The following is a 26,427-nucleotide window of genomic DNA, read 5'->3' on the forward strand; positions in this document are numbered from 1 at the left end:
AATAGAAATCATACGGTGAGATCTTGCATACTGAAATAAAACTTGAGAGGTATTAGAGTGAGAATTTTCATTGCTCGACTCCAAAAAATGTTGGAAAGAATGAAATTAGCTTGTTCCACTTCCACCTGCAAATGGAAACAAAAATGAAAAGCTAATGAAAAATATAGTGGCATGGACCTGTAGTATATACCTATTGATGACTATTCTGGACCCAAAAAATTAACTGGTGAATACAATTGTTACAACCCTCAAAAACTTAATGTAAACTTTTTGTTTTGATCAAATTTGTTTCAAAACTTGGGACATGTTTAGCAACTAATCCTAGAATGTCTTGCTTATTTTTCTTTCTTCATTGTTTTTTATATACATGTTTCTAAACTATCTTAACTACTAGTTTCAAACCTCAACTTTTAGTAAATCAACACTAAAAATAGCTAGCAGTTTCTATTGTTTACTTGTACTATACATTTCTCCTACATTGCAAAACTGTATTAATAGGGGTTGTCTTTCAAAAATGATAGTGCCTATTACTTGGCAACATATGTAAAACAAAAGAATGTTATACTTCAGTATCCAAAAGCATAGTAGTCATCATTGGCAACATATGTAGATCTTTAAACCACTAAAAAAAAATTCTTGAAATCATGCACTTTCTTAAACATCATGAACCCCCACTTAATCTAATCTCAATCCCAAAAAAATGAATAAAAAAATAGTTGATCCTTGCCATTGATGAAGAAGAGGACACGACAGTGGCTACGTAGTTGCTTGATTGGGCAACGACTGCTCAGGAGGCTACCTCGCAGATTCACCAACAGTGCAATCGTCAAACAACCGCATTACCCCCTCCTCCTCCCCCCCTCTTTTTTTATTTTTGCAAAATAAGAAATAAAGGTTTAGGGTTAAGGGATACATTGAGCTTCCTAACTTGTTGTGGAGTGCGACACCAAGGGAGGAAGATGAAGTCAAAGAGGAGACAACGACGAACGCACTCGAAGAGCCTATGATGACTTGCACCGGAGAGCCGACACTATTGTCACACTTGAGGAAGTTGAGCTTAGGCAAAAAAATAAAGTCTTTTACCAGGGAAAAAGAAAAACCAATATTTTCTCCACCCAAAGCTGCTTTTAATCGGGAATGAATTTTAAATCCACTTATTTAATGAGCAGGGATCCTTTAGTCCGCATTTAGTATACCAGGGCCCTGGTCCATTGAAGTGATAGATGGAGTTTAATGGAACACCACCTATTAAATAAGTGGGGGTCATTGACTCCACTTATCAATATCCCTGGTCTAGGAGCAGACCAGGGCAGACGGGACCAGAGGATCTCGCTTGCTTATTTAATTGGGTTTTGTCATTCCAAATTATTTAGGAATGATTCCAAAATTTGTATTCCCAAACTTATTAACGAAACACTTTGTATTTCTATTATTTCATTCACTCATTTTCAAACCCCTAAACCAAACGTCACCTTAGATTTGAGAGGTTGTAATCAGGAGTAGAGCATGGCCTAGTTTGGGCAGTTGTCCACACCCTAGCCATCATAGAGTGGTCCAATAATATGTTGGCAGACTTGATATCATGATTACCCATGTACCCATGAGAATAATATAAGATTTATTTATGCATATTTCAATACGAATTTGTACCTTTTTTTAGTTTGATCTCACACATCGCGAAGATACTCCAATTGGTAGAAAGACAATTGGTAGATTCACAAAGCATCACAATCAAAATTGATATTGCAATACGGCTATTAATTGGTGGAGCAACTAAGCAAGATAGTGTATAGTGTCTTGTAAAAACAATTAACAAGTCAAAAAGACAGAGGGGGGTTGGGGGGATACACTGTCACGAGTACTTTTGAATTTTCCTGGCGGGTGGATAGGGGAAAGCTAAGGTTGTTCACCTTCAATAATAGTTTGATTTGTAAGGGACTCACTACCATATTATGATATCTTCAACAATCAACATCTAGAGTTATATTTATTCTCAAATCAAAGCTCTCATACTTTTCATTAGCGCTTGTTGAAAATCACTATTTATTAGCATCAAAATAAACTATAAAAAATTGAATATATATATAACTATATTAATTATATTATAGTGTTACCTGCTCTTAATCAAGATTCTAGCTCGGCCCCTTGTGTAACGAAAATAATTATTATACATGTTATATAACTTTCAATAATTAAAATATAATAATTAAAAAAAATAAATAGAATATTAAAATTAATATTAGTATATTATAAAGAGAGGAACGTTAAAAGTTCCTTGAATGATATATTCAATTAAGTAATAAATCAAAGATAATTTTTATGCTCATATATATATATATATATATATGAGAAAAAAACATTTTCGAGATATAGATACACGTGGTGGCCTCACCAGTCCCCGCATGATTTTCCTCTCAGAACAGACGTATATGCTCATGGCCTGAGTTAAACCTCCTTATGTCCCTCATTAATGTTACTAGAGCCCTCTACTCAATCACTCTCTTCAAGTTATCTTAGTTCTGACTATCTTCCAATAACTTTAACTGAGAAGCTAAAAGTAATTGTTAAATAGGCAAGACTGATCATCTAACAAATGATATGTCATATGTGAGACTCGATGATATTAAAAATCAAGAGAAAGGAAAGGTAAAACTTTGAAATGGTGGAAATCATGGTTTGCAGAGCAAATAATATGCTTGATTGGATTGATAGCTGATGTGGTAAGTGGGAAATAAAACTCATGATGGTTCTTTAGGATATTAATTATATTATGATGTCAAATGTAATAATTTTACAAATATTAGTGCAAGCATATATATATATATATATATATATATATATATATATATATATATATATATATATATATATATTACGCTGCCATCCGCCCGACCGCCGACCATCTGCCAGGTCGCGCGTTGGAATGCGTTAGAATCCGGACACGATCGCGCCGAAATTTAGCTTGATTGCGTCCGTGTTGGGCAAGTGACCAGAATCTTGACACAATCGCGTCGGAATCCGGACGCGACCGTGCCGGATTCTGGATGCGATCGCGTCTGTGTTGGGCAAGCGGCCGGAATCTAGTCGCCTACCCAACACGGACGCAATCGCTTTCCCATAGTTCTGCAGTGGTCAGGCGGTCGGGTGGGTGGCCAGCGGTGACGAGGCACGGCGAGACGCGGTGAGCATGGAGCGAGAACGAAGAAGCAGAAGAAAATGTTTAAATAATATGACATGACAATGGGTCCGTAACTATCCGCGGGATAGAATTAATCGTCCAAGAGAGTCAGAAAGCATAATCAAAGCATGGATTGTTAATCTACTTTTTTGGCCAAATTTTTATCTATTCAAAATTGAGCGGAACTATTTGTCTATCACGAACTTATAACTTGCTCATGAGCCTTACCGTTGTTATGGCCGCAAGCTCTATATCTGCTTGCAAGGTCTTCATCCTTCTAGTCACGAGCTCATGGTTTGCGGCTCATGAGACAACACTAAAAGAAAATAGATATTTAGTGACAAATTTTTTCATCGCTAATACATGAATTTTCATCACCGAAAATTATTTGCAACGATAAAATTTCATCGCTAGGGTCGTCGTTATAAAATTGTCGCAAACACATTTTAGCTTCGAAAATATACAAATCGTCGCTAATCATTTAGCGACGTTCCAATATTCATCGTTAAATGATGATATATTGTCGCAAAGATATTAACGACGACTTAAAATATATGGTCGCTAACATTTAATTTGCTATGATTTGAGGGTTTTGCGTCGCAAAACACATAAAATCTTGTCATAAATAACGGGCCATTTAGCGACGAAATAAGATATATTTGTCGCTAAATACTTTGCAAGGATTTATATAATTTGTTGCAAAAAAAATGATCTGATCGATTTGTGCAGATAGTTTAGTGGCGAAACATTTTAAGTTTCGTTGCTAATATCCCATATTAGCGATGAAAGGCTCAAAATTCGTCGCTAAAGTTTTTTATACTAATATTTATCGTCGTTAAACAATAAAAGTTCGTCGCAAAAAAGGTTACAATGAGTTGTAATATATCAGAGTGGTTAGCGTCGAATTATAAATTTCGTCGTTAATATCTTTGTTTAGCGACGAAATAGGGTTATTTCGTCGCTAATCACTATTTAAAAAAAAAAAACCCATTTTTTTGTTTTCATTTATATCTTGTATACAAATTTACAAACATAACAATCATCACAACCTGTGTTATAGCGGTTGCGTCGTGTCCAATGGCGTGATCGTCATCGTCGACGAGCATCCGTCGTCGCCTTCTCGAAGAAGCCCCGCACTCCTATCCCAAGGGGCCAACCACCGCCGTGCGTTGCCTCTTCGCATCTGACTTCGGTGCCACCGCGTAGGAGCAGCTGGCGTCATGTCCCTCTCCTTGGTCTCCATCGTCGGTCGTTGTATCACTACTTCTCTGCTAGAGCCGAAATGTGGAGGGCACATCACAGTCGGTGACAAAGCCACTGTTATTCATCATGAGAGCGAGGGCTACAACCGCTCGGCTGTCGCACATGACCGACCATTCTAGGCATTCTTTAACACTGCCTAGATGTCGGTCACCCTCCTCCCTCTCGGCTGCCTGCCTTCCAGTAGCCACGAAGGGCACCAGACAACAAGGAGAAAGGCTCTACTTGCTCATTGTCGCGAGCTTCCAGTCGCTGGCAACCCTTCTTGCTGCCCTATGCCACTGATCCGATGAGCAGTTGCTGGTGCCAGAACATAGTTACTATCAGACCTGCTGCCATTGCCAGCAACAAGGATCTCAACCCTAACAACAAATTTGCAAATAAACCAACAAATAACTTATACTTCAACACAAATAAAATCACAACATTCACAAACCAAGTTGAAAACATGTTCACAACTAACAATCCAAACAAGTTCAAAACATATTCACAACCAACAATCCAAACAAGTTCACAACCAAAAATACAAACCAGTGGAAAACAAGTCCAGAACAACATCATATATATTCACATCCAAAAGTCCACAACATCAAAATCCAAAACCGAGGAGGAGGTGGTGGAGTTTAAGATGAATCATGGGTCAAGGAAGCTAATGCTTCAGGTGCTAAGTAGTTAAGAATTTGTTCAAACATATCTTGTCGTGATTTTATTGATGCTAACTCATCTTGGGTGTTTGCTAATTGAATTCTGGTGTTCGCTAACTCACTTTGGGTGGATTCAAGTCTTTCACGTAATACAGCGTTAGTTGATCTGGATGAAGATATGATATCTCAAGAAGTGGGCCTAACTTACTTCAGTCAACTTCCAAGTTCTTTGATGTATCCAGACCAAGTAACGAGGACTTGATACAAAATTTGAATATAATAAAACGTATGATATGATATGATGATATATATTAAGCTTATGAATACGGGTTTAACTCAAGAGTAAATAGAACCAAATTAGATGATTATGAAATGTAGATATCCTCGAGAGTTAATTACTTCTATATGAATCATATTGAAAAGCACGAAAGACTTTGTGCTTGCACCTTCTCAAATCTTTTAGAATCGGAAACTTTTGCTATGGAGTCTTGCGAAAATCAATGTTGGCAGATGGCATGCCTCTTTTAACTCTGCAAGTTTACATCAGTGTGTAGCTCTAACCTCACTGGTTAAACTTGTAAGCTTTTCAAAAGTTGCTCAGTTTCTAAGGCTGCACCAAAGCTTTGCTTGATGTGATTCCATTAAGTGCCAACTCAGAGTATCTAAAAGGTCTCCTTAAATCTTCTTATTTTTTATTTTTAAATATATTATAAGTGCACTTAGCAATGGCTTTAGAACTAGTACAATTTCATGCATTAAAAGTAAATTGAGTATAAGAGGGGTAAATATATTCACTTATTCACGCATTTGTAAATTGTTTATTCTCCTTCCATGTTTTTTTAATTTCCTGATCAGAGGAAGCACTGTTAGAATTCTTTTATAGGTTTGTCAGTTTGACCAAGAGTCAAAATTGCATATGTATATAATATCTCGAACGTAACCCTAATTGATTTAACCAACCTGATCTGTAGAATTAATAAGATGATACTTAAACTACAAACTACTATAAAAAAAAAGTCAAAACTATATCTGTGGTTATTAAATAATATTTTCGCGGACCTGATCACAAATTGTATCTGCAACTTGAACTATATCGATGCGCTCTTCTGGATTTTGTGATATATAGAATATACTCATCATGTAGTTTCACCATATCATCCTAGAAAAAATAAACATGTTAAAAAATTTATAAAAAATAATTATGCACGGTTAAGTACAAATTTTCTAAATAAGGTCAAAACATACATATGCAATTTTTATCGTATCCCTAATCCACCCTTTCTTCGAGCTATAATGAGTTTCATGAAAAATAGTAATATGATCTTTTCTTTTTGACTGATCAATCTAAAAAAAATAATGTGTTAATATTTTAATCAACAAATAATATATGATACCTATAAAATTAACACTTACATCGTCGTAAGTATACTGGATGAATGATTAGAACTTTCGCGATGGTTATATGGGTGTTTTCCTCGATTTTCAGCATTTATTGTAGATCGTTTCTACAACACAAAATTTTGTATAAATAAAACAATAGTTATAAAACAATTAATTAAATGTTTATATAAATAAGACATTTGTTATAGAATGAGTTACCTGAAATGTTTCAGATTCAAACAGAGCATACATGTAGTCTCAATCATCTTGAATCTCACAGAACTCAATCGGAATATGCTGTCGGTGCTCATCAGGAGGAAGGTGTGATAACTTCTTATAATAGTTATGCATTTTAGCTCTATTGTCTCTATATCGTGCACTCATCAATCAGTCAGTCTCCTTCATGACCGACGATGAACCCTCCTGAAAACTTTTATCAAAAGCAGTATGAAAACAAATTATTTTGCACATGGTTAGTAATAAAAGAGTGGTTATAAATATGTTGAATTACGTATACTTACTGATAGTCAATCGTATATGATCTTTTTATTCTCAGTAGGGACGTGCTTCCAACTCTTAGCTTGTAAGGGAGCAAATTTCTTTATCGAGACACCTAGCTTGGTCATAAATGAAGCAGTGTTAGAGCCAATGGGATGTCCATTGCTCTGACGGAAAGTAACAGGCAATCTACCCTGATGACTGATCTGGTGTCTCAGCCGATCGGAATGGGTGTCACGTGTCTCCCTACATAGCAGTTGACCTATAAATGCAATAGTGTTAACAAGTAACAGATGAAATATCTAAATAAAATTTTTATAAATTAAATATAAAACAACTAACCACGAGAAGAACTATCATCTGCAAGTGTCTCCAAAACTGGTAAAAGCTCAATTCTCTTGGGCGACATGACTGTCACATATTCATCATATATATATCAACAAATATGCATCAACATATATAGGTATATACAAGTAATAAATTAAAAATGAAGAAAAACATATTTTCTATGCTCATAAAAATTAATCATCACTATCATCTAAAAGAGATAATTTATCATCTACGTCACTATCAATTTCAGTATCTTCATCCTCATCGTTAAGAAAACTTTGAGCATCCCTAGATAGCTCCACTTGTGTATTTGACATATTTATATGTTGATGCTCAACATCTAATCTACAAAGTTGGGATATCTCTAATTCTTCACCAACTACTAAAGTTGCTTCATTAGAAAATTTATCTTGGTTAGTCTCAATATTGAAATTATTTCCGGATTCAATTTCTTCAGATACTTTATCAACTTCAGTTACTTTGTATATTTCTCGATGTTGAACCTTTTGCACTACCTTCCAATGGCCTCCATTCTTTATATCATTTAAATGCTTGGTTGGCCAAAATGAATGGGTCATCATCATAACATGTTTTAGAAGTGTCAATAGATAAGAGACCAAACTCTTCAACTATTGATTTTTTTTTTCGGATTACACTGGAACCATTCACACCAGAATAATTGTACTTTATATCTGAAAGAGTAAAATAGTTGAACAACATCCTTCAATATTCTAAAAAAATCTAAATTGCCATCGTCATTAGATGATGGTACGCTAACCCCGATATTCTGAGTAGTTATGTGAGAATCACGGGACCTTGTATGGAATCGAATACCATTTACAATGCTGGCATCATATAATTGAACTTCAACATCAGGTCCCATTGCTAAATAAACTAACTCGTTTGTGATTTCTGAATTTGTTAAATTCTTTAACTTTTTCATTCTATCCCTAAACCACTGTGGAAAATCTTGCTCATGATATTGGAGAAGTTGATTTGAATGAACTTTATGTAATAGAAGTTGTATATGTTCGCTGCATAAACAAATAATTATGTTACAATTGTATAATGAAATATAAGTAATAAAATTACATAATGTAAAAACTTACTTCCTATATTGGTCAATTTCTTTACAATTGTTGAGAATATACCAATGTGCTTTTTTAAACAAAGTCAAAGACAACTTCAAATTATGTGGGTTGCCAAATACTATTGTTTGTTGCTAGAAAACACTTAAATTACATGTTACGGGTTGAACATCTTGGTTTCGTTCTGGCCTACTAAATCTTGTCTCAATTTTACTCATATATAAGGACCTGAAAGTCAATGGCTCATTTACAATATAGCCCTCTGCAATAGTTCCTTCAGGCCTTGCTTTATTATGAATACATTTTTTTAGTCTGCCCAAATATCATTCAAAGGGATATATCCATCGTGAAGAAATAGGTCCAGCTAACATGACTTCACGAGGTAAATGAACTGCAAATGAATCATAACATCAAAAAATGTTGGAGGAAATATTTGTTCCATCTTACATAATATGAAAACTATTTTCTTCTCCATTTTATATAAGTCTACTATGTATAAAGATCTTGCAGTTATCTTTTTTTTTTTTTTAAAATAACATAAATCAATTAATGTGTCGCATATGTTTTTTGGAAAGTATTTTCGTACAGCCGCTGGAAGTATTTTTTGCAACAAGACATGACAATCATATGATTTTAGTCCATGTAACTTTCCATCATTTACACTCACATTTCTAGATATATTAGCAGCATATCTATCAGAAAACTTCATAGATTTTAAAAATTGATAAAATTCACGTCTTTCTTATAATGTCAATGTGAATATAGTTTATTAAATTTATCTCCAACTTTGTTTAAATACAATTCACTTCTAATTTTTATATCATGTAAGTCTAATCTTGCTTTAAGTGAGCTCCCACGGATAGGATAAAATGAGAGATGAATATTTTGCAACTTATGGCGCCCATCACCGAAATTGATCAGATTTTTTTCAAAAAAAAGTTTTTGCTTTTATGCTCATAAGGGTATCTGCAACGATGGTTTACAAAACCCAAGAAGTTGAGTTATGTAAACCCAATTGCATTGCACATCTCCTAAAAGTGAGGATTCAAAAAGCCAACATCCAAAATTGGATGTTGGCTTCATAGTACTTTTAAGAATAAACAAATTAATGGACATGGGTCCCATTGTTAGTTGTCAAGCAAATACTTATTTTTGTTATTTTTTTTCTTTTAAAAAAAAACTTAATGAAATGAACAACGTTTATTTGGCAAAAATGAACAACAACGTTCATTTTGCAAAAATGAACGACAACGTTCATTTTGACAACGTCTATTTTTTTAGACAACGGTAAAAAAAAATGGCTATTTGATATTTTTTTAATTTAACAATAACTTTTTTTAACTTATAAATAGAGAAGTATTTTTCATTTCTCTACTCACTATCTAAAACTTTCTCCACAATTTCTCTACCACGACATTTTTATCTCCTTATGCTAAATGGCTGAAAGATTCAGTGGTTCATTCAATAATTTATTTAGTTCTCTAAATACAGATGGAAATTCAAACTCTCAAAATTCTCAATCGCGTTCTCTTCCCAATATTCATCCGTCTCAATTTGCTTATGCAACTCAATTTTCACAAAATACTCTCACTGTTCGAATGTTGTTCCTCATGCTTCGTTTTTCATGTTTCCATCTGATTATGCTTCAATGGGTGGCCAGTTTATGATGCAACCTCCTTCTCAAGTATTTACTACTCCATCTCCATCAAGCATGTCGTTGAATAATCTCGACAGGTGAGTCTGGGAGGATCTGGATCCGATAGAGAGCTCCCAGCACCAATTTCAATACTATGCTCACAATTTCCATCACATTCGACGACACCTAGGATAGAAAATATTAACATCGAGGATGATGAGGAGGATGACAAAGAAATGAATGCCTTTCGTAATAGAGCTAAGGTGATATGGTCAACAGCTGAGGAGAAATGTTTTGCAAGAGCTTAGAGAACTATTACCAATGACCCAAAAGTTGGTAATCACAAAAGAATAAGCATTTTTGGCAATGTACCACCACGTACTATAATGATAATCGGCCTACGGATACGACAACAAGAGAATGGACATCGATAAAGTCAAAATTACTATCGGGTTATGCCTGATATTGGTAAGTTCTCAGGATGGTACAATAATTCTTTCAACAATCGGGCTAGTGGTGAAAGTGACACTGATGTTTTAGCCGCTATACATGATATGCGGAAAAAGGTACACAAGAATAAGACTTTCAAATATGAACACGTATGGAAGATTATAACAGAGTGCGAGAAATGAGCTCCCTAATCTCTTGGTCGTCATGCTGACAAGAAGGCGAGGACTTCCGAATCAGGAGCACATACTTCTTCAACCAATTCGGATACTGATGGTGACTTTGAAATTTGCTCACGTCCAATAGGGCAACAGAAGACGAAAAGAAAGAATAAAGCCAGAGTTACAGAAGACGAAGACTTCAGCATGAAATGGGAACAAATGCAACAATATCAAAAGGAAAAATTGGCGCTTAAGGAACTCGAGCTAAAGCAAAAGGATTATGATATGATTATGAAAGATACGAGTGGAATGACAAAGCACAACTTCATTGGCATATAAAAATAGTTGAAGAAATTACAAAGAGATGTGACCTACAATAGATTTGTCATTTGTAGACGTTTATGTTTTTTAATTTATGTTGGTCTTTGTCGTTTGTGGACGTTTATATTTTTTTAAATTTATGTTGTACTTTATAGTTCATTGATTTGTAAGTTTTTTTTATTTATGTTGGTCATTATGAGTTTTTTAAATAAAAAAGTGTCTTTATTGTATTACCGATACAACCTAACCGTTATAAAATAGTCATTATAAAATATCCATTATAAAATAGTCGTTATAAAATAGCTGTTATAAATTAGTCGTTGTAAAATAATCATTATAAAATAACGGTTATAAAATTGACGTTGTAAAATAGCAGTTATAAATTAGTCGTTGTAAAATAACCGTTATAAACTAGCTGTTACAGATTAGTCTATATATATCGATGTGGAAGTTATGATTCTCCATTCCATTGTATTTTTGATTTGAACCACTTAAAACTTCATTTATATTCGAAATGTCTGAAGATTTTCATCGCTTTAGAGAAAATAATATCCGTGAATTTTGGAGAAATGAGATGTGGGAAGATGCGGAAGATGATGCTGATCGAATGATGATTACGTTACTTGAGCAGGAAGAGCAGAGACGTCAAGAAACTCGAAGTTCTCAAAGAGCTACAAATCGGAGATATGTGGATTGGGATCGTGAAGACGAGCATGTTCGCCTTGTTCGAGATTACTTCTCGGATGTTCCAACATTTCACGCTGAAGTCTTTCGACGACGATTTCGCATGTGAAAAGAGTTATTTGTTCGCATAGTCAATGCTCTGACAGATTATTCAGAGTATTTTCAGTGGAGGAGAGATGCAATTGGAAGGAAAGATTTGTCACCACTTCAAAAATGCACGGCGGCTATTCGTCAATTGGCATATGCACCCCCGCCGACTCTCTAGATGAGTATGTATGGATGGGAGAGAGAACTACCCTTGATTGATTGATCAACTTCTGTCGATGTATGATCGATGTGTTTAGGGCATGATACTTGCGAAGACCCAATGCTGCTGACACTCAACGCTTGCTTCAAATGCATGAGCAAAGACACAATTTTCCTAGAATGTTGGACAACCTTGATTGCATGCATTGAGAGTGGAAGAATTACCTCGTCGTTTGGAAAGACCAGTTTACTAGAGGCGATTATGATGTCCCAACAATAATTCTTGAAGTTGTCGTGTCTGTAGACTTGTGGATATGACATACTTTTTTTGGTGTCGTAGGGTCACGTAATGATATAAATGTTCTTAACGAATCACCATTATTTAACGCCGTCCTACAGGGAAATACTCCGGATGTTAATTTCACGATAAACGATACATCATATACAAAAGGATACTATCTGACAGATGGTATATACCCGGATGGGCTACGTTCGTGAAGAGCTTTCCGTGTCCCCAGGATCCCAAAAGGAAAAAGATTCAAGGAGAGATAGGAGGCTGCAAGAAAGGATGTGGAGTGCTTCAAGTTTGTTGGGTAATAATTAGAGGTCCTGCGCGATCTTGGTATAAAAATGACTTAAGGGATATCATGTATACGTGCATTATTTTACACAATATGATTATTGAGGATGAAGGAGATGCATCAGTCAATTGGTCAGATGAAGACTCTCCTCCACCGGCACGAATAGTCATGGACCCTACCCAAGAATTCCGAGAGTACCTCTAGAATTATAGCGAGCTACACGATAGAGAAGTGCATTACCAGCTTCGAGTCGACTTAGTTGAACACGTCTAGACACGTTATGAATATAATTAGTGAAGAATAAGTTAATCATTAATTAATTCTGTTTTAATTATGTTATGTTTTATTTTATGATATATTGTAATGATTTATTTGTTAGTGTGGTAAATTATTAAAATTTCAATAATATTTTTATGAAATTTTGTTCGTAAATAAATTTAGTGAAAATAAAAAATGGAGTTAATTATTATATATTAATTATTAAATTAATAATTTATTAAAAGAATATTAAATAAAACTAATATATATTATTAATAAATTAATTAATATTGATCCGGATATGAAGGGGGCAGAGAAGGAATTAAGAGAAAAGTGGAGGGCATTTTAGGGATTGAGGATTGCTAGGGCTGAGGGGTTTTTTTGGGGGAATCGCCGTTCACAGCAAGGGGGGGGAAAAAAGCTTGCACGCAGGAAGGAGGCTGCCGCCGCCAAAGGAAATGGAGCCACCTCCTTCCTCTCAGGCTCCTCGCCGGCGCCGACGCCGACGCCGACCACAGGTCGCTCCATCTCCTCCTCTCCATCTCCCGCTTGTGATATCTCCACGTCTCGCAACCCAGCCGCCAGCCTCGTCCCCTCCTTCATCGCTGGCGAGCTGCTACCTCCTTCCTCTCAGGCTCCTCGCCGGCAGCCTCCGCGCGCACAGCGCCCTCCTCGCCGGCAGCCTCCGCGCGCACAGCGCCTTCCTCGCCGGTAGCCTCCGTGCGCACAGCGCCTCCTTTGCCGGCAGCTCCCGACATCACCCTACAGTGGGATCCGCCTCCGGCCACAGCCGCCTCTGGCAGCAGATGCCCCCGGCGTCTAGCTCCGCCATCACCAGCAGGTGGTGTCACCACCGCCGGCAGCCACTGCCGCCCCTTCCGACGGCCCACACAGTTAGCTCCGGCGTCCTGACAGCTCGCATCGATGGCTGTACATTTGAGATCCGGCCCTTTGCGGTGTTTCTATGCATCCATTGTATTTTCCGGCCGTCGAGCCGTGATGTTCTGTTCTTTGTATTACTGCTATGATGATCCGGCCTGCGTGTCGCGTATCGGCCTATGAGCCATTGTATATCGCCACCATCAGATTCGGCTTATCAGCGGGTCCCCACCCATCTCATGGTTGGGGCCACGACGACTCGGTCAGCACCATGACCAACTCATCCATCCATCCGAGGGCGCCCCCCTGGGCCAGGGTACGTTCTCGTACCTTCTTTGCATTTATTTCAATATTCTATTATTATCCGGATATTTATACATTTGTGGGATTCGCCTCGAGCACCGAGGTACCAGAGACCGGGAGGAACCCGGTCGCTGGATACAGGTACAGTTGACCGGAGGAGGACTTCTGACGATCTGGTCAACGTAGCGGACAGATCACCGACCGGGTCATGGGGATGCGGTCAACCTTCCAGACACGTCACACCGGCAGGTTCGTTTTCTCAGCTTCCAGACAGGATCAAAATGGCGCCGTCTGTGGGAACGCGCCTGATCTGGAACGTGAAGATGAACGACGCCGGGTAGTTCTGCCATCCTCATGATCACGGTCAGTTTTTCTGGTATTTATCCTGTCAGTTATATGATCTGTATTAGTCCCGAAGACCCCCGAGCCGTTCAGCCGGGAGGTTTATATCCGAGCCACAGGCTCGAAGAGGTTTATATCCGAGCCACAGGCTCGAAGACGAAGGCCCCCGAGCCGATCGGCCGGGAGGTTTATATCCGAGCCACAGGCTCGAAGTCGAAGGCCCCCGAGCCGTTCGGCCGGGAGGTTTATATCCGAGCCACAGGCTCGAAGTCGAAGGCCCCCGAGCCGTTCGGCCGGGAGGTTTATATCCGAGCCACAGGCTCGAAGACGAAGGCCCCCGAGCCGTTCGGCCGGGAAGTCGAAGGCCCCCGAGCCGTTCGGCCGGGAGGTTTATATCCGAGCCACAGGCTCGATGACGAAGGCCCCCGAGCCGTTCGGCCGGGAGGTTTATATCCGAGCCACAGGCTCGAAGTCGAAGGCCCCCGAGCCGTTCGGCCGGGAGGTTTATATCCGAGCCACAGGCTCGAAGAGGTTTATATCCGAGCCACGGGCTCTAAGCCGAAGGCCCCCGAGCCGTTCGGGAGGTTTATATCCGAGCCACGTGCTCGAGGTCGATCGGTCGGGAGGTTTATATCCGAGCCATGGGCTCGAAGGCGAAGCCCGTTCGGGAGGTTTATATCCGAGCCACGGGCTCGGAGTCGAAGCCCCAGCCGCTCGGTAGGAGGTTTATATCCGAGCCACAAGCTCGATGGCGAAGGCCCCGAGCCGTTCGGAGGTTTATATCCGAGCCACGCGCTCGACTCCCGAGCCGTTCGGCCGGAGGTTTATATCCGAGCCACGGGCTCGGAAGACCCCGAGCCGTTTGGCCGGGTTTATATCATCTGAGCTATATAGGCCCCGAGCCGTTCGGCCGGAGGTTTATATCCGAGCCACGGGCTCGGTCGAAGCCCCGAGCCGTTCGGGAGGTTTATATCGAGCCACGGCTCGAAACCCCGAGCCGATCGTGGGAGGTTTATATCCGAGCCACGGGCTCGGTCGGCCCCGAGCCGTTCGGTAGGAGGTTTATATCGGCTCGGTGAACCCGAGTCGTTCGGTAGGAGGTTTATCTCGAGCCACGGGACGGCGAGGCCCCGAGCCGTTCGGCCGGGAGGTTTATCTCTGAGCCACAGGCCCGAAGACGAAGGCCCCCGAGCCGTTCGGCCGGGATGTTTATATCCGAGCCCAGCGCTCGATGTGAAGGCCCGAGCCGTTCGGCCGGGTATATAGTCTCACTTGGAGACCGACGAGCCCCGTCGTTAAAAATCGAGAGCCGCGCCGACCGGCTATAAATATCCGTGCCGTCGAGCTCCGACGATAAATATCGAGAGACGAGCCGGCGTCTATAAATAATCCGAGCGGGCGCACCGACGAGCCCCGTCGATAAAAATCGAGAGCCGCGCCGACCGGCTATAAAAACCGCGCCGACGAGCACCGTCGTTAAAAATCGAGAGTCGGGCCGGCGACTATAAACCTCCCGGGCGACCGACCAAGAGTCGGGCCGCAGTCGGACCGGCGACTATAAACCCCCCGGTCTGAAGATCTTTGCACAGACCAACATATCGTATATTCTATCTCCCCCGTTCGGGGTCGAATGGTCGTCATCTTCAGATATCATACCTCCCCTGTTAGGGGTTGTGCGGCCTTCACTGGTCACGGCCAGCTTGTCCTGATTATTCATCTCCTCCGTTCGGGGTCGAGTTATCACCGAAGGCCCCCGAGCCGTTCGGCCGGGAGGACTAGTACATCGGACCAGTATATCATACATCTATCTCCCCCGTTCGGGGTCGAACAGTCCTCGCGGCCCGGCATCTATCTGACCGATCGACGTCACCGCGGTCGCACGCGCGGCATCGTCCGCCCGACATCTATCTTACCGATCGACGTCATCGTAGTTGCACGCGCGGCATCGTCCGTCCGGCATCTATACATCCGATCGGCAGCATTACGATCGTTCGCACGACAGCATTCGTCCGGCATCTATCCATCCGATCGGTATCATTCCGATCGCTCGTTCAGCATTGCCAACTCCTCGCTACTCGACTGCCGGACCAGCATTTTATGTTCACTCGTTGACCATTCTCGGTGCTGCTCATTCAGCACGTCAGGCCAGCATTTCATGATCGACTGATCGTCATTTTCTCTGTCGCCCGTTCGGCGTTGTCCGCTCGCCGTCTACTCACTCGATCGACATCTTTCCGTTCATCCGTTCGGCCACACCGCTTGGTCTAGGTCGCACGCCCGGCCTCGCGCCGGTCTACTCAGCGTCCCACGTGCCGCTTAGTCGGCTGTCAGTTTACATGTCGATCACTCAGCGTGTTGTCGTTCGCTCAGCATCTTCCGCTCAGCGTCTATCCACCCGATCGGCATCACTTCGATCGTCCGGTCGGTATCTTCGCGGTTGCGTACTAGGCATTGGTCCGGTTACAGATTTGATCCGCTCGGCACGAGTACTATCTCATGCGACACCATTATTATAGCGACCGGTCGCGGGAGACATTATATTATTGGTTCAGCGATTTAGCTTTGACATCGGAAGCGGTTCAATTCTTTGCAATAGACTGTCCAGTCAGTCGGACTCACGCCTCCTTCGACTAGACTTGAAGGGGAGGCTTGTGATCCGGATATGAAGGGGGCAGAGAAGGAATTAAGAGAAAAGTGGAGGGCATTTTAGGGATTGAGGATTGCTAGGGCTGAGGGGTTTTTTTTGGGGGAATCGCCGTTCACAGCAAGGGGGGGAAAAAAGCTTGCACGCAGGAAGGAGGCTGCCGCCGCCAAAGGAAATGGAGCCACCTCCTTCCTCTCAGGCTCCTCGCCGGCGCCGACGCCGACGCCGACCACAGGTCGCTCCATCTCCTCCTCTCCATCTCCCGCTTGTGATATCTCCACGTCTCGCAACCCAGCCGCCAGCCTCGTCCCCTCCTTCATCGCCGGCGAGCTGCTACCTCCTTCCTTCCCGACATCACCCTACAGTGGGATCCGCCTCCGGCCACAGCCGCCTCTGGCAGCAGATGCCCCCGGCGTCTAGCTCCGCCATCACCAGCAGGTGGTGTCACCACCGCCGGCAGCCACTGCCGCCCCTTCCGACGGCCCACACAGTTAGCTCCGGCGTCCTGACAGCTCGCATCGATGGCTGTACATTTGAGATCCGGCCCTTTGCGGTGTTTCTATGCATCCATTGTATTTTCCGGCCGTCGAGCCGTGATGTTCTGTTCTTTGTATTACTGCTATGATGATCCGGCCTGCGTGTCGCGTATCGGCCTATGAGCCATTGTATATCGCCACCATCAGATTCGGCTTATCAGCGGGTCCCCACCCATCTCATGGTTGGGGCCACGACGACTCGGTCAGCACCATGACCAACTCATCCATCCATCCGAGGGCGCCCCCCTGGGCCAGGGTACGTTCTCGTACCTTCTTTGCATTTATTTCAATATTCTATTATTATCCGGATATTTATACATTTGTGGGATTCGCCTCGAGCACCGAGGTACCAGAGACCGGGAGGAACCCGGTCGCTGGATACAGGTACAGTTGACCGGAGGAGGACTTCTGACGATCTGGTCAACGTAGCGGACAGATCACCGACCGGGTCATGGGGATGCGGTCAACCTTCCAGACACGTCACACCGGCAGGTTCGTTTTCTCAGCTTCCAGACAGGATCAAATATGTATATTATAAATATATATTTATGATAATATATAAATAAATATTAAATAAAGATAGTAAATAGAAAATATAGACAATGATATGGTGGGTCTAATATAAAGGTGTTTGTTGAGTTTATGATTGTAGGAAGAGATTTATAAAAATTGTAGATTTTTTTATATGATATAGTAGGTTCTATCATAAAGTTGAATTTATAAATTTAGGGTTGTGATTACCCTAAGTTTAGGACTACGATTATTCTAATAGTAAAAATCGAAAGAATATTATCTTATACATTCATTCGTGATCGGTGAGTATTAATTTGTTTTAATATTTTTTAAAGATTTAGAATTTAAGTTAAAAAAGTAAAAAAAAAAAAGTAACACTAAATATTCATGAATCGATGGTTAGACTACAAAACTCAATAATATTAATATTAAAAAATTGGTAAGATTGCTACACATGCTAAATGCTTTATAAGTAAGCTGCAATTATTGCCGTGCAATATTAATATTAATATTGCCTGTGACTGAAGCTCAGAGCCAACTACTCTATTGTTCGAAGCTCAGAGCCCATTACTCTCTCTACCATCCTCTCAGTCTTCTTCGTTTATACGATAAAAGAGAAGATCTCATGATCCCTCTTCGATCCTCGCACCTCTCTCCTCTTCCGCTTATCCTCCAAAGCTTCCTGCGCTCTTCTGCTGCTTTTAGCAGTTGACTCGATCGGTCCCCCGGATGTTCTCCGCCAAGTCAACCTCCTGCTTCTGCCCCGCCAAACCTCAGATCGGGGCTGAAAGCGGCAGGAGGGCGCACCAGCTGTGTGTTGGGAACCGCCGCCAGCGGTCCGTTGCGGTCCGGCAGGTGCGCGCGGTGATTAGCAGCGACGACAAGAGCGTCAGCACGCTCCCGTCGGATCCGGCGGCGGTCCCAGGAGGCGCGTTTTGGCCCCCGGCGGACTCAATCGATGTCAGGCTGGTGCTCACGGTGAGGAACAGGATCAAGGAGAGGTTGGTGGAGAAGATCGAGAACCAGTGGGAGTACTTCGTCAATGGGATTGGGCAAGGGATAAGGGTGCAGCTCGTCAGCGAGGAGGTCGATCACGGTGGGTCAGCCATTACAAAAAGCCTCTTTCTCAATCCCTTTCACTTTACTTTCGTGGGTTGTGTTTAAGGGTGAACAAAAGATCTATTAAATCGAATTAACTGATACTGTTTTTTCGCCTTAGTTTTGATTTTAAATTCACAAATCCACTAAACTGATTACTATGCAACTTGACTAATAAACAAGTTGATTAATAAGGAAAGTTTGGTTCAGTTGTTCAGTTTGGTTTTTGTCTAAAAAAGTTAGTTTTGATTTGTTCGGTTTTTTGAACCGATTGTTCACCCCTAGCTGTGTTCTTATTACTTTATTAAAGTACAAAAGAAGGGGTTTGTTTTAGTATGCTATAGAGCTCGTTCATGATGTTATAGAATGGAATGCAAAATCATCTTTGTGAAGTTTGTGTGAATTTGGATTGAATATCTCTCTTGTTGCATGATGCTGACTTTGGGCTAACCAATTAAGAAAGCTTGACTAAATTTACAAAAATATAGTACTCAAGTGGAACCTTTTGTAGTGTGATCTTTTGATGCTTTTTGAAATATTCATCCGTGAAATGCCACTTAAGTTCTGTTATGTTCTTGTTGTCTTCACCCTTTTGTAGTGCTTTTTGAAATCTGACTTTGGGTTCAAGTGAAAAGAGAAACAAACAGTTACTAAAATATCAGCATTTGCCATAAAAAGATGTCTATGTACTTTCTTCAAATGGTTACCGTTTGCATTTCCAATCAATATATTTGTTATTGTTAAAAGGTTGTGACTTTTTATCGAAATGATCTTTTTTGAAATAGTTTTTCTTTTCTTGGTTGGAGTAATTTTCTGCTGAATCTGTTTATTGAATTGTTGCAACTTGATTTTACAACTTTTCAAGATTTATGGAATATGATTTTGTCTCCTTTTACAACTTGAGTGCACCTATGCATTATGAGTTGGTTGTCAGATCTTCGGGGAGGCTTGTCGTATGCTATGTTGTATGAGTAGGCAACAATATCCTCTCTAAAGAGTCGGCTTGTGGTTACTAATAAAACTTAAGTTTTCACCTAACCGCATGAATTCTAGGAACGAAATAAGAACTGGAATCGAAAAAACACAAGACATGATTAAGTTTCATCAAAAACATGACATAATATACAAGCATAAATAAAAACAACAAGGAACCTGATTGAAGAGCTATTCTCCTTGTCCTTTAGCATTGTCTGGAAGATCCTGAGGAAGAAGAAGAAGTGGAAGCAAACGGGGAACATCTTTCAAGAGCTTAGGGGTGATGACACTGAAAAGTTTCTTGTCAATGGTGAACAAGAAACGAGGTTAAGATATAGTCCCCTAAACCTTGGGGACCTCCACTTATATAGGTAATCAATCCATTATCAGTCTATAGATGATAACGGATCGGACTAAAGGGTTATACACATTCAACTCACATCCGATAATCCGTAATCCAATAATCTTAAGTTATATCACTTTAATGGATTCGATTTGTACTCATATGCACAACTTACAATTAAGCTCACTAATTAGAAAAAAAAGGTAGATCCGCTACTTAGCGGTCCCCCTAGTGCCGACCCCACGGATATGGAAGGAGGTAAATGCAGGTACACAAGCCATAGGCGCATGGTGGGGTAAACCCCAGGTCGTCAATTTCTGAGAATCGACCCCTGGCCATTGCACCAGAGATGTCATGCACCCACCGTCTGTGCTACACCTTGGGGCAAAGCTCACTAATTAGAGATAATAACTAACAGGTACTTGAATCATATTCTAATACTATTTTTGCTACATTTGCAGTATTCTAGTTCCCATGCATTAATTCTTTCTGGGTTAAAACAACTTTGTTCAGTTATTCTACAACAAATTCTATCCTCTCTAATGAATTGTCTGCTTTCTCTAGCTTCCGTTTAGAAGAAAGTTATAGAACATGGCGATGACTAATTACTTTTTTTTTTTTAACTTGCTAGATACTGAATCAGGGAAGAAGAGTGTGGAGGTTCCTGTGAGGGGATTTCTACCAAGATCGCCAAAGCATCCATCATTTGTTGAGTACGCAGCCAATCTGACCGTCCCATCGACTTTTGGCCACCCAGGAGCCATTGCCATTACCAATCTCCATAAGAAAGAGTTCTACCTAGTGGAGATCGTCGTTCATGGTTTCAATGATGGGCCTTTTTTCTTCCCTGCAAATTCGTGGATCCATTGTCGTGATGATAATCCAGACAGTCGGATCCTTTTCAGCAATCAGGTAAGAAGACGTAAGAAAATAAACATTCTAGTGATAACTTTTTTTGATTTTATGATTCAAGAGTTGAGAAATCTATTCCATTTGATGATCCTTTTTTTTATTCTTATTTTTGATATGAACAGGCATACTTACCTTCACAGACTCCGGATGGATTGAAGGATCTTAGACAAAACATGCTAGTCAGTTTGCGTGGCAATGGCAAAGGCGAAAGGAAGAAGTTTGAAATGATATATGATTATGCCCCTTATAATGATTTGGGCAACCCTGACAAAGATACCGATCTTGCTAGGCCAAATCTCAGTGGCTCGGATAGGCCATATCCCAGACGTTGTCGCACTGGCAGACCACCAACTCGATCAGGTATTTGAAGGAAATAAGTGTAACCTTCTATTAACTTTTGCTGAATACAACAGTATCTGCATGTATATTTTCTACTTGCTTGGTTGGTCTGTCCTTCATAGATTCTTCCATCTGAAGGAAGTCATGATCATCAAAAAGAAAAGACATCTCCTTCCCTTATAAATTCTCTTCCTCTTGTTTTATCTCTCTTTCTCATCAATTCGCATTGCATGACTATCTAAGAGCCGTAAACGAGCCAAGCTTTGTGATGTTCAAGTTTCTTTGATAAGCTAAGTGAATCAAGCCAAGCTGAGTCTAAAATGAATCAAGCAGTTGAAGTGGTTGTTCAATCTTGGCGTGGTTTCTTTTTTACAAGTTTGAGTTTGCTTCAATCTTGATTCGCTTATATGTCAAACTTATTTGATAGTTCGAAACTTTTACATTTTAAAGTTTATTTAATTAGTTGTTGAGCTTGATAATACAAGTTTGTTTGTTCATTTTGAAAGTTTCTTTATTTATTTACTATGTTGATAAGAGTTTTGTTGATGAACATGGTTCACAAACCTTAATATTCATGAACATTTCACAATTTTTGTTCGCAAATATTAATGAGTTGAACACAAATGTATTCAAGCTTGTTCATTTAGTTTAATGAGTTGTTCAACCTTATTTATTTAATTGACTTTGTGTGTATTGAACAAATATAAATAAGCTATTACCAAGTCCAACACCAAGTTTAGGATGTTTGATTCATTTACAACCCTAGGTTATGTCACCTAAGATCACCTCTTGAGAGTTATCACCTCCTTATATGTCATGTAGAAACTGCACTATCTCACATGCACAATGCGAACTGTTATAAAGAGTTTTGGAAATATTTTTAAACTGGAATCTACCAACTTATCGATGAATAGCGCTAATACAAGTTCATTTTGCATGTGTGACTTGGGACATGCAGATCCCAGTGTGGAGAGCAGAGTGGAGAAACCTCATCCTGTATATGTTCCGCGAGACGAAACTTTCGAGGAGATCAAGCAAAATAACTTTTCAGCTGGAGCTCTGAGAGCATTATTCCACAATCTAATACCAGCTATGATGGCTGCACTCTCTAGTTCCGACAGTCAATTCCAGTGTTTTTCTGACATCGACAGGCTATACAAAGATGGTTTGCTTATTAAGAGCGAGGAGGAACAAGAAGCCGAGAAGCTACTTCCTGCAGTGCTCAGTAATCTGATGATGATGGGCCAAAAACTGATGAAATACGACATACCCTCGATTATATCAAGTAAAACCTAATGACTTTTGCTTACTTATCGAAACTGATTCTGTCTTTTAAGTGTGCTTATCTGATAAAGAAATTTCTTTCAGAGGATAGATTTGCTTGGTTGAGGGACATTGAGTTTGCTAGGCAAACACTAGCTGGTGTTAATCCAGTGGAAATTCAGAGATTAAGGGTACTACATGACATTTCAGGATGATGATGCTTTGTTATCTCACAATTTTTACTTATTTGCTTCGATTTCTTCATTGCAGGAGTTCCCGATACTCAGCAAGTTAGATCCTGAAATTTATGGATCACCAGAGTCGGCATTAACTAAGGAATGTCTAGAACATGAGCTAAATGGAATGAGCCTTGAGGAGGTAATAATAGTCAAAAGATTTTTTTTTTAGTTTTTACTGTTGGCCTTTCGGTGCTTTGATGCAATAGTAAAATTGTTGTCGTGTGAACCGAACTTGTACTCGCAAAAATTTTGTGCTTCAGATTGCCTTTTTTTTTACTATTGGTCTTTCATGATAATTCCTTTTTGTAACTCCTTGCGCAGGCAATGAACCATAATAGGCTATTTATAATAGATTATCATGATATCCTTTTGCCATTTGTTAAGAAGATCAACTCCTTGAAAGGAAGGAAAATCTATGCCTCAAGGACTATCTTGTTTCTCACACGTACCGGAATCCTCAGACCAATTGCAATAGAACTCAGCTTGCTGGGTACCCCGTCGATGCCTTCTCAGAAAAAGGTTTACACTCATGGGCATGATGCGACGACAAACTGGATCTGGAAACTGGCCAAGGCTCATGTCTGTGCAAATGACGCCGGTGTTCATCAGCTAGTGGACCATTGGTAAGATTTTTCTTGTTGAATGTGAGTATAATGTTATAATGTAGATTGGTTGATATTTACAGACCAGAATGGTCAGATTCATCGAGTTGCCATGTTTAAGCAAAGTTTTTTAAAAAGAAATCTTCATTTTTGTTGGTAATTGTTTATTAGTGGAATTTAACTCATAGAATACCATCTAGTGGTAGACAAAAAAAAAAATGGGCAAAAATCAAAAGGACGTCTCAAATTATGTAAATCGTCAAAAGGGCGTCCATTTTTCAAAAAAAGTCAAAAAGACGCCCCACTAAATGTTTTATTGCAAGAATACCTGTGTAACAACTACTCTATAATTGCTATAATGTGTAACAACTAATACAATACTATCGTATTATTCTAGTAGTTACTTGGTAATTTTTACAACTGTGTAGCAGTTATTTAGCAACTTTTATGACTATTTTAAGTGATTTTAATAAAGTTAGGAATTAGAATTTAGGGTTTAACTATAATTTGGTAAGGAGTTTAAATAATTTTGGTAAGTTAGTAAATAGTATTTTGCTATAATAGTATTCAGAGTTTAAGATTTAGAATTTAAATTTTAGAGCTTTGAGTTTAGTTATAATAGCAGCTATTTAGTAGCTTCTACAACTATTTTATAAATTTAAACATTTTTGACTAAATATTTTGGATACAAAACAGACGCTCTTTTATAAAAATGAAGATAGCATTTCCTGTTATCCTCTCAGTAGTTTGTAAAAATGAAGATAGCATTTCCTGTTTGCCATTCTAATCTGTTTTCTTATAGTTCATTCTGGACTCATACTGTCTAATGTGATCTGTTTGAAACTTCTGATCACTATTTGATGATCTTTTGCTTTTAAATTTTAGGTTGAGGACTCATGCTTCTATGGAACCATACATAATTGCTTCTCATAGACAACTCAGTTCGATGCACCCGGTTTTCAAGTTGCTTCATCCGCACATGCGGTACACACTGGAAATCAATGCTTTGGCACGCCAAAGTTTAATCAACGGGGGAGGTATCATTGAAAATTGCTTCAGTCCCGGAAAGTATGCAATGGAGCTGAGTTCTGCCGCATACAAAAGTCTTTGGCGATTCGATATGGAAGCTCTACCTGCTGATCTTCTTAGGAGGTAAGCAATCTGCTATTGCATGGCATTAGTGCTTTTGTATTTTTACGCTTGAGTCAACAAAAAAGCCATTTGGTAGGGGTGAGCAGTTCAAAATTGAACCAACTGTGAACCGACCATATTGAACAAATCAAAATCAATTAAACTGAATTTTTGTAGACAAAGTGAATCGATCCAAATTTATTGTCAAAATCGAACAAATAGGACCGATATAAAATCAGTTAATTTGATTGGTTACTTAATTAACAAAACATTTCTTATCAGTTTATTAGTTGAGTTGCTTACATCAATTGACTCATTACAATATAGCACTCCAGAGATAATGTTTCTGTTTAATCGATTTGTGCAATTTAAAATCTGAAAACTGAATCGAAAAAATCAATGTTTTTTCATAAAAAACTGATTTTTCGGATTAATCAAATTGAACTTTCAAATTTGATCGGTCAACTAATACAGTTTAATTTAATGGATCTTTTGCTCACCCCTACCCCTACCATCTAATCTTCATAGAATTTCATAACTCATCCACATGTAGCTTATGTTATATACAGTGAAAATGAGACATGTTAAGGAGTGAACACATTTTTAAGCATTTTCTTTTTCCAAACTCAGAAAGAATCTAGCTTTTATATTCTAATTGTTTCGACTGTAAACTCAGAGGCATGGCCGTCGAGGATCCTTCAATGCCTTGCGGAGTAAAACTGGTGATCGAGGACTATCCTTATGCGGCAGATGGTCTCCTTGTGTGGTCGGCAATCGAAGAATGGGTTAAGGATTATATCATTCACTACTATTCAGACGACAACACTATCACTTCAGATGTCGAGCTGCAGGCTTGGTGGGACGAGATCAAAAACAAAGGTCACCCCGACAAAAGAGGTGAACCATGGTGGCCTTCCCTAAACACCAAAGGGGACTTGATCCGCATTCTCACGACGATGATATGGACCGCATCAGGGCAACACGCAGCGATAAACTTCGGGCAGTATCCGTTCGGCGGTTACATGCCCAATCGACCTACACTCATGAAGAAACTCATTCCCCAAGAAGACGAACCTGTTGCCTATGAGAAGTTCCTTCACAACCCCCAGTACATGTTCTTATCATCTTTGCCATCGCAGTTGCAGGCTACTCAAATTATGGCAGTTCAAGATACCTTATCGACACACTCTGAAGACGAGGAGTATCTCGGCCAGATGACTGACTGGCACACGCATTGGACCAACGACAGGCAGGTCATGAGCTGCTTCGAGAAGTTCTCCGCGAGACTGGAAGAAATTGAGGAGATCATAAGCAGAAGGAACAAGGATTTCCATTTGAAGAATCGGAGTGGCGCGGGTGTTCCGCCTTATGAACTACTTCTTCCCTCCTCTGGACCTGGAGTGACTGGACGTGGAATTCCCAATAGCATATCGATATGATAATCTAGTTCATGAACTTGGATCAGAGAATTTAGATTATGGTTTCTCAAGTCATGTTTGATTAATGTTTAAGTTTGTGGTAGAGCAGTTTGAAATAAATAGTTGTTTATACATCAATTAGTATTGGAAATAAATAGTGTATCTCGTATTTTGAAAA

General features: G+C 40.0%; 1 protein-coding gene across 2 annotated transcripts; it reads left to right on the top strand.

The window, feature by feature from the left end:
* Nucleotides 1-18,441: 18,441 nt before the first annotated feature.
* On the top strand, nucleotides 18,442-26,427 carry LOC122008543 (lipoxygenase 6, chloroplastic-like). Of its 2 annotated transcripts, XM_042564303.1 has the most exons (9): nucleotides 18,445-19,025; nucleotides 20,977-21,257; nucleotides 21,380-21,617; nucleotides 22,555-22,881; nucleotides 22,965-23,050; nucleotides 23,130-23,237; nucleotides 23,420-23,721; nucleotides 24,586-24,852; nucleotides 25,508-26,427. In XM_042564303.1, the coding sequence occupies exons 1-9, from the start codon at nucleotides 18,659-18,661 to the stop codon at nucleotides 26,268-26,270; spliced, it is 2,739 nt and encodes a 912-aa protein (XP_042420237.1). In that variant the 5' UTR covers nucleotides 18,445-18,658; the 3' UTR covers nucleotides 26,271-26,427. The 2 variants fall into 2 exon arrangements, with proteins under 2 accessions (XP_042420238.1, XP_042420237.1); XM_042564304.1 differs by lacking the exons at nucleotides 20,977-21,257; nucleotides 21,380-21,617 and having other exon boundaries at nucleotides 18,442-19,025.

Source organism: Zingiber officinale, chromosome 8A, assembly GCF_018446385.1.
Source record: "Zingiber officinale cultivar Zhangliang chromosome 8A, Zo_v1.1, whole genome shotgun sequence".
Lineage (NCBI taxonomy): Eukaryota > Viridiplantae > Streptophyta > Magnoliopsida > Zingiberales > Zingiberaceae > Zingiber > Zingiber officinale.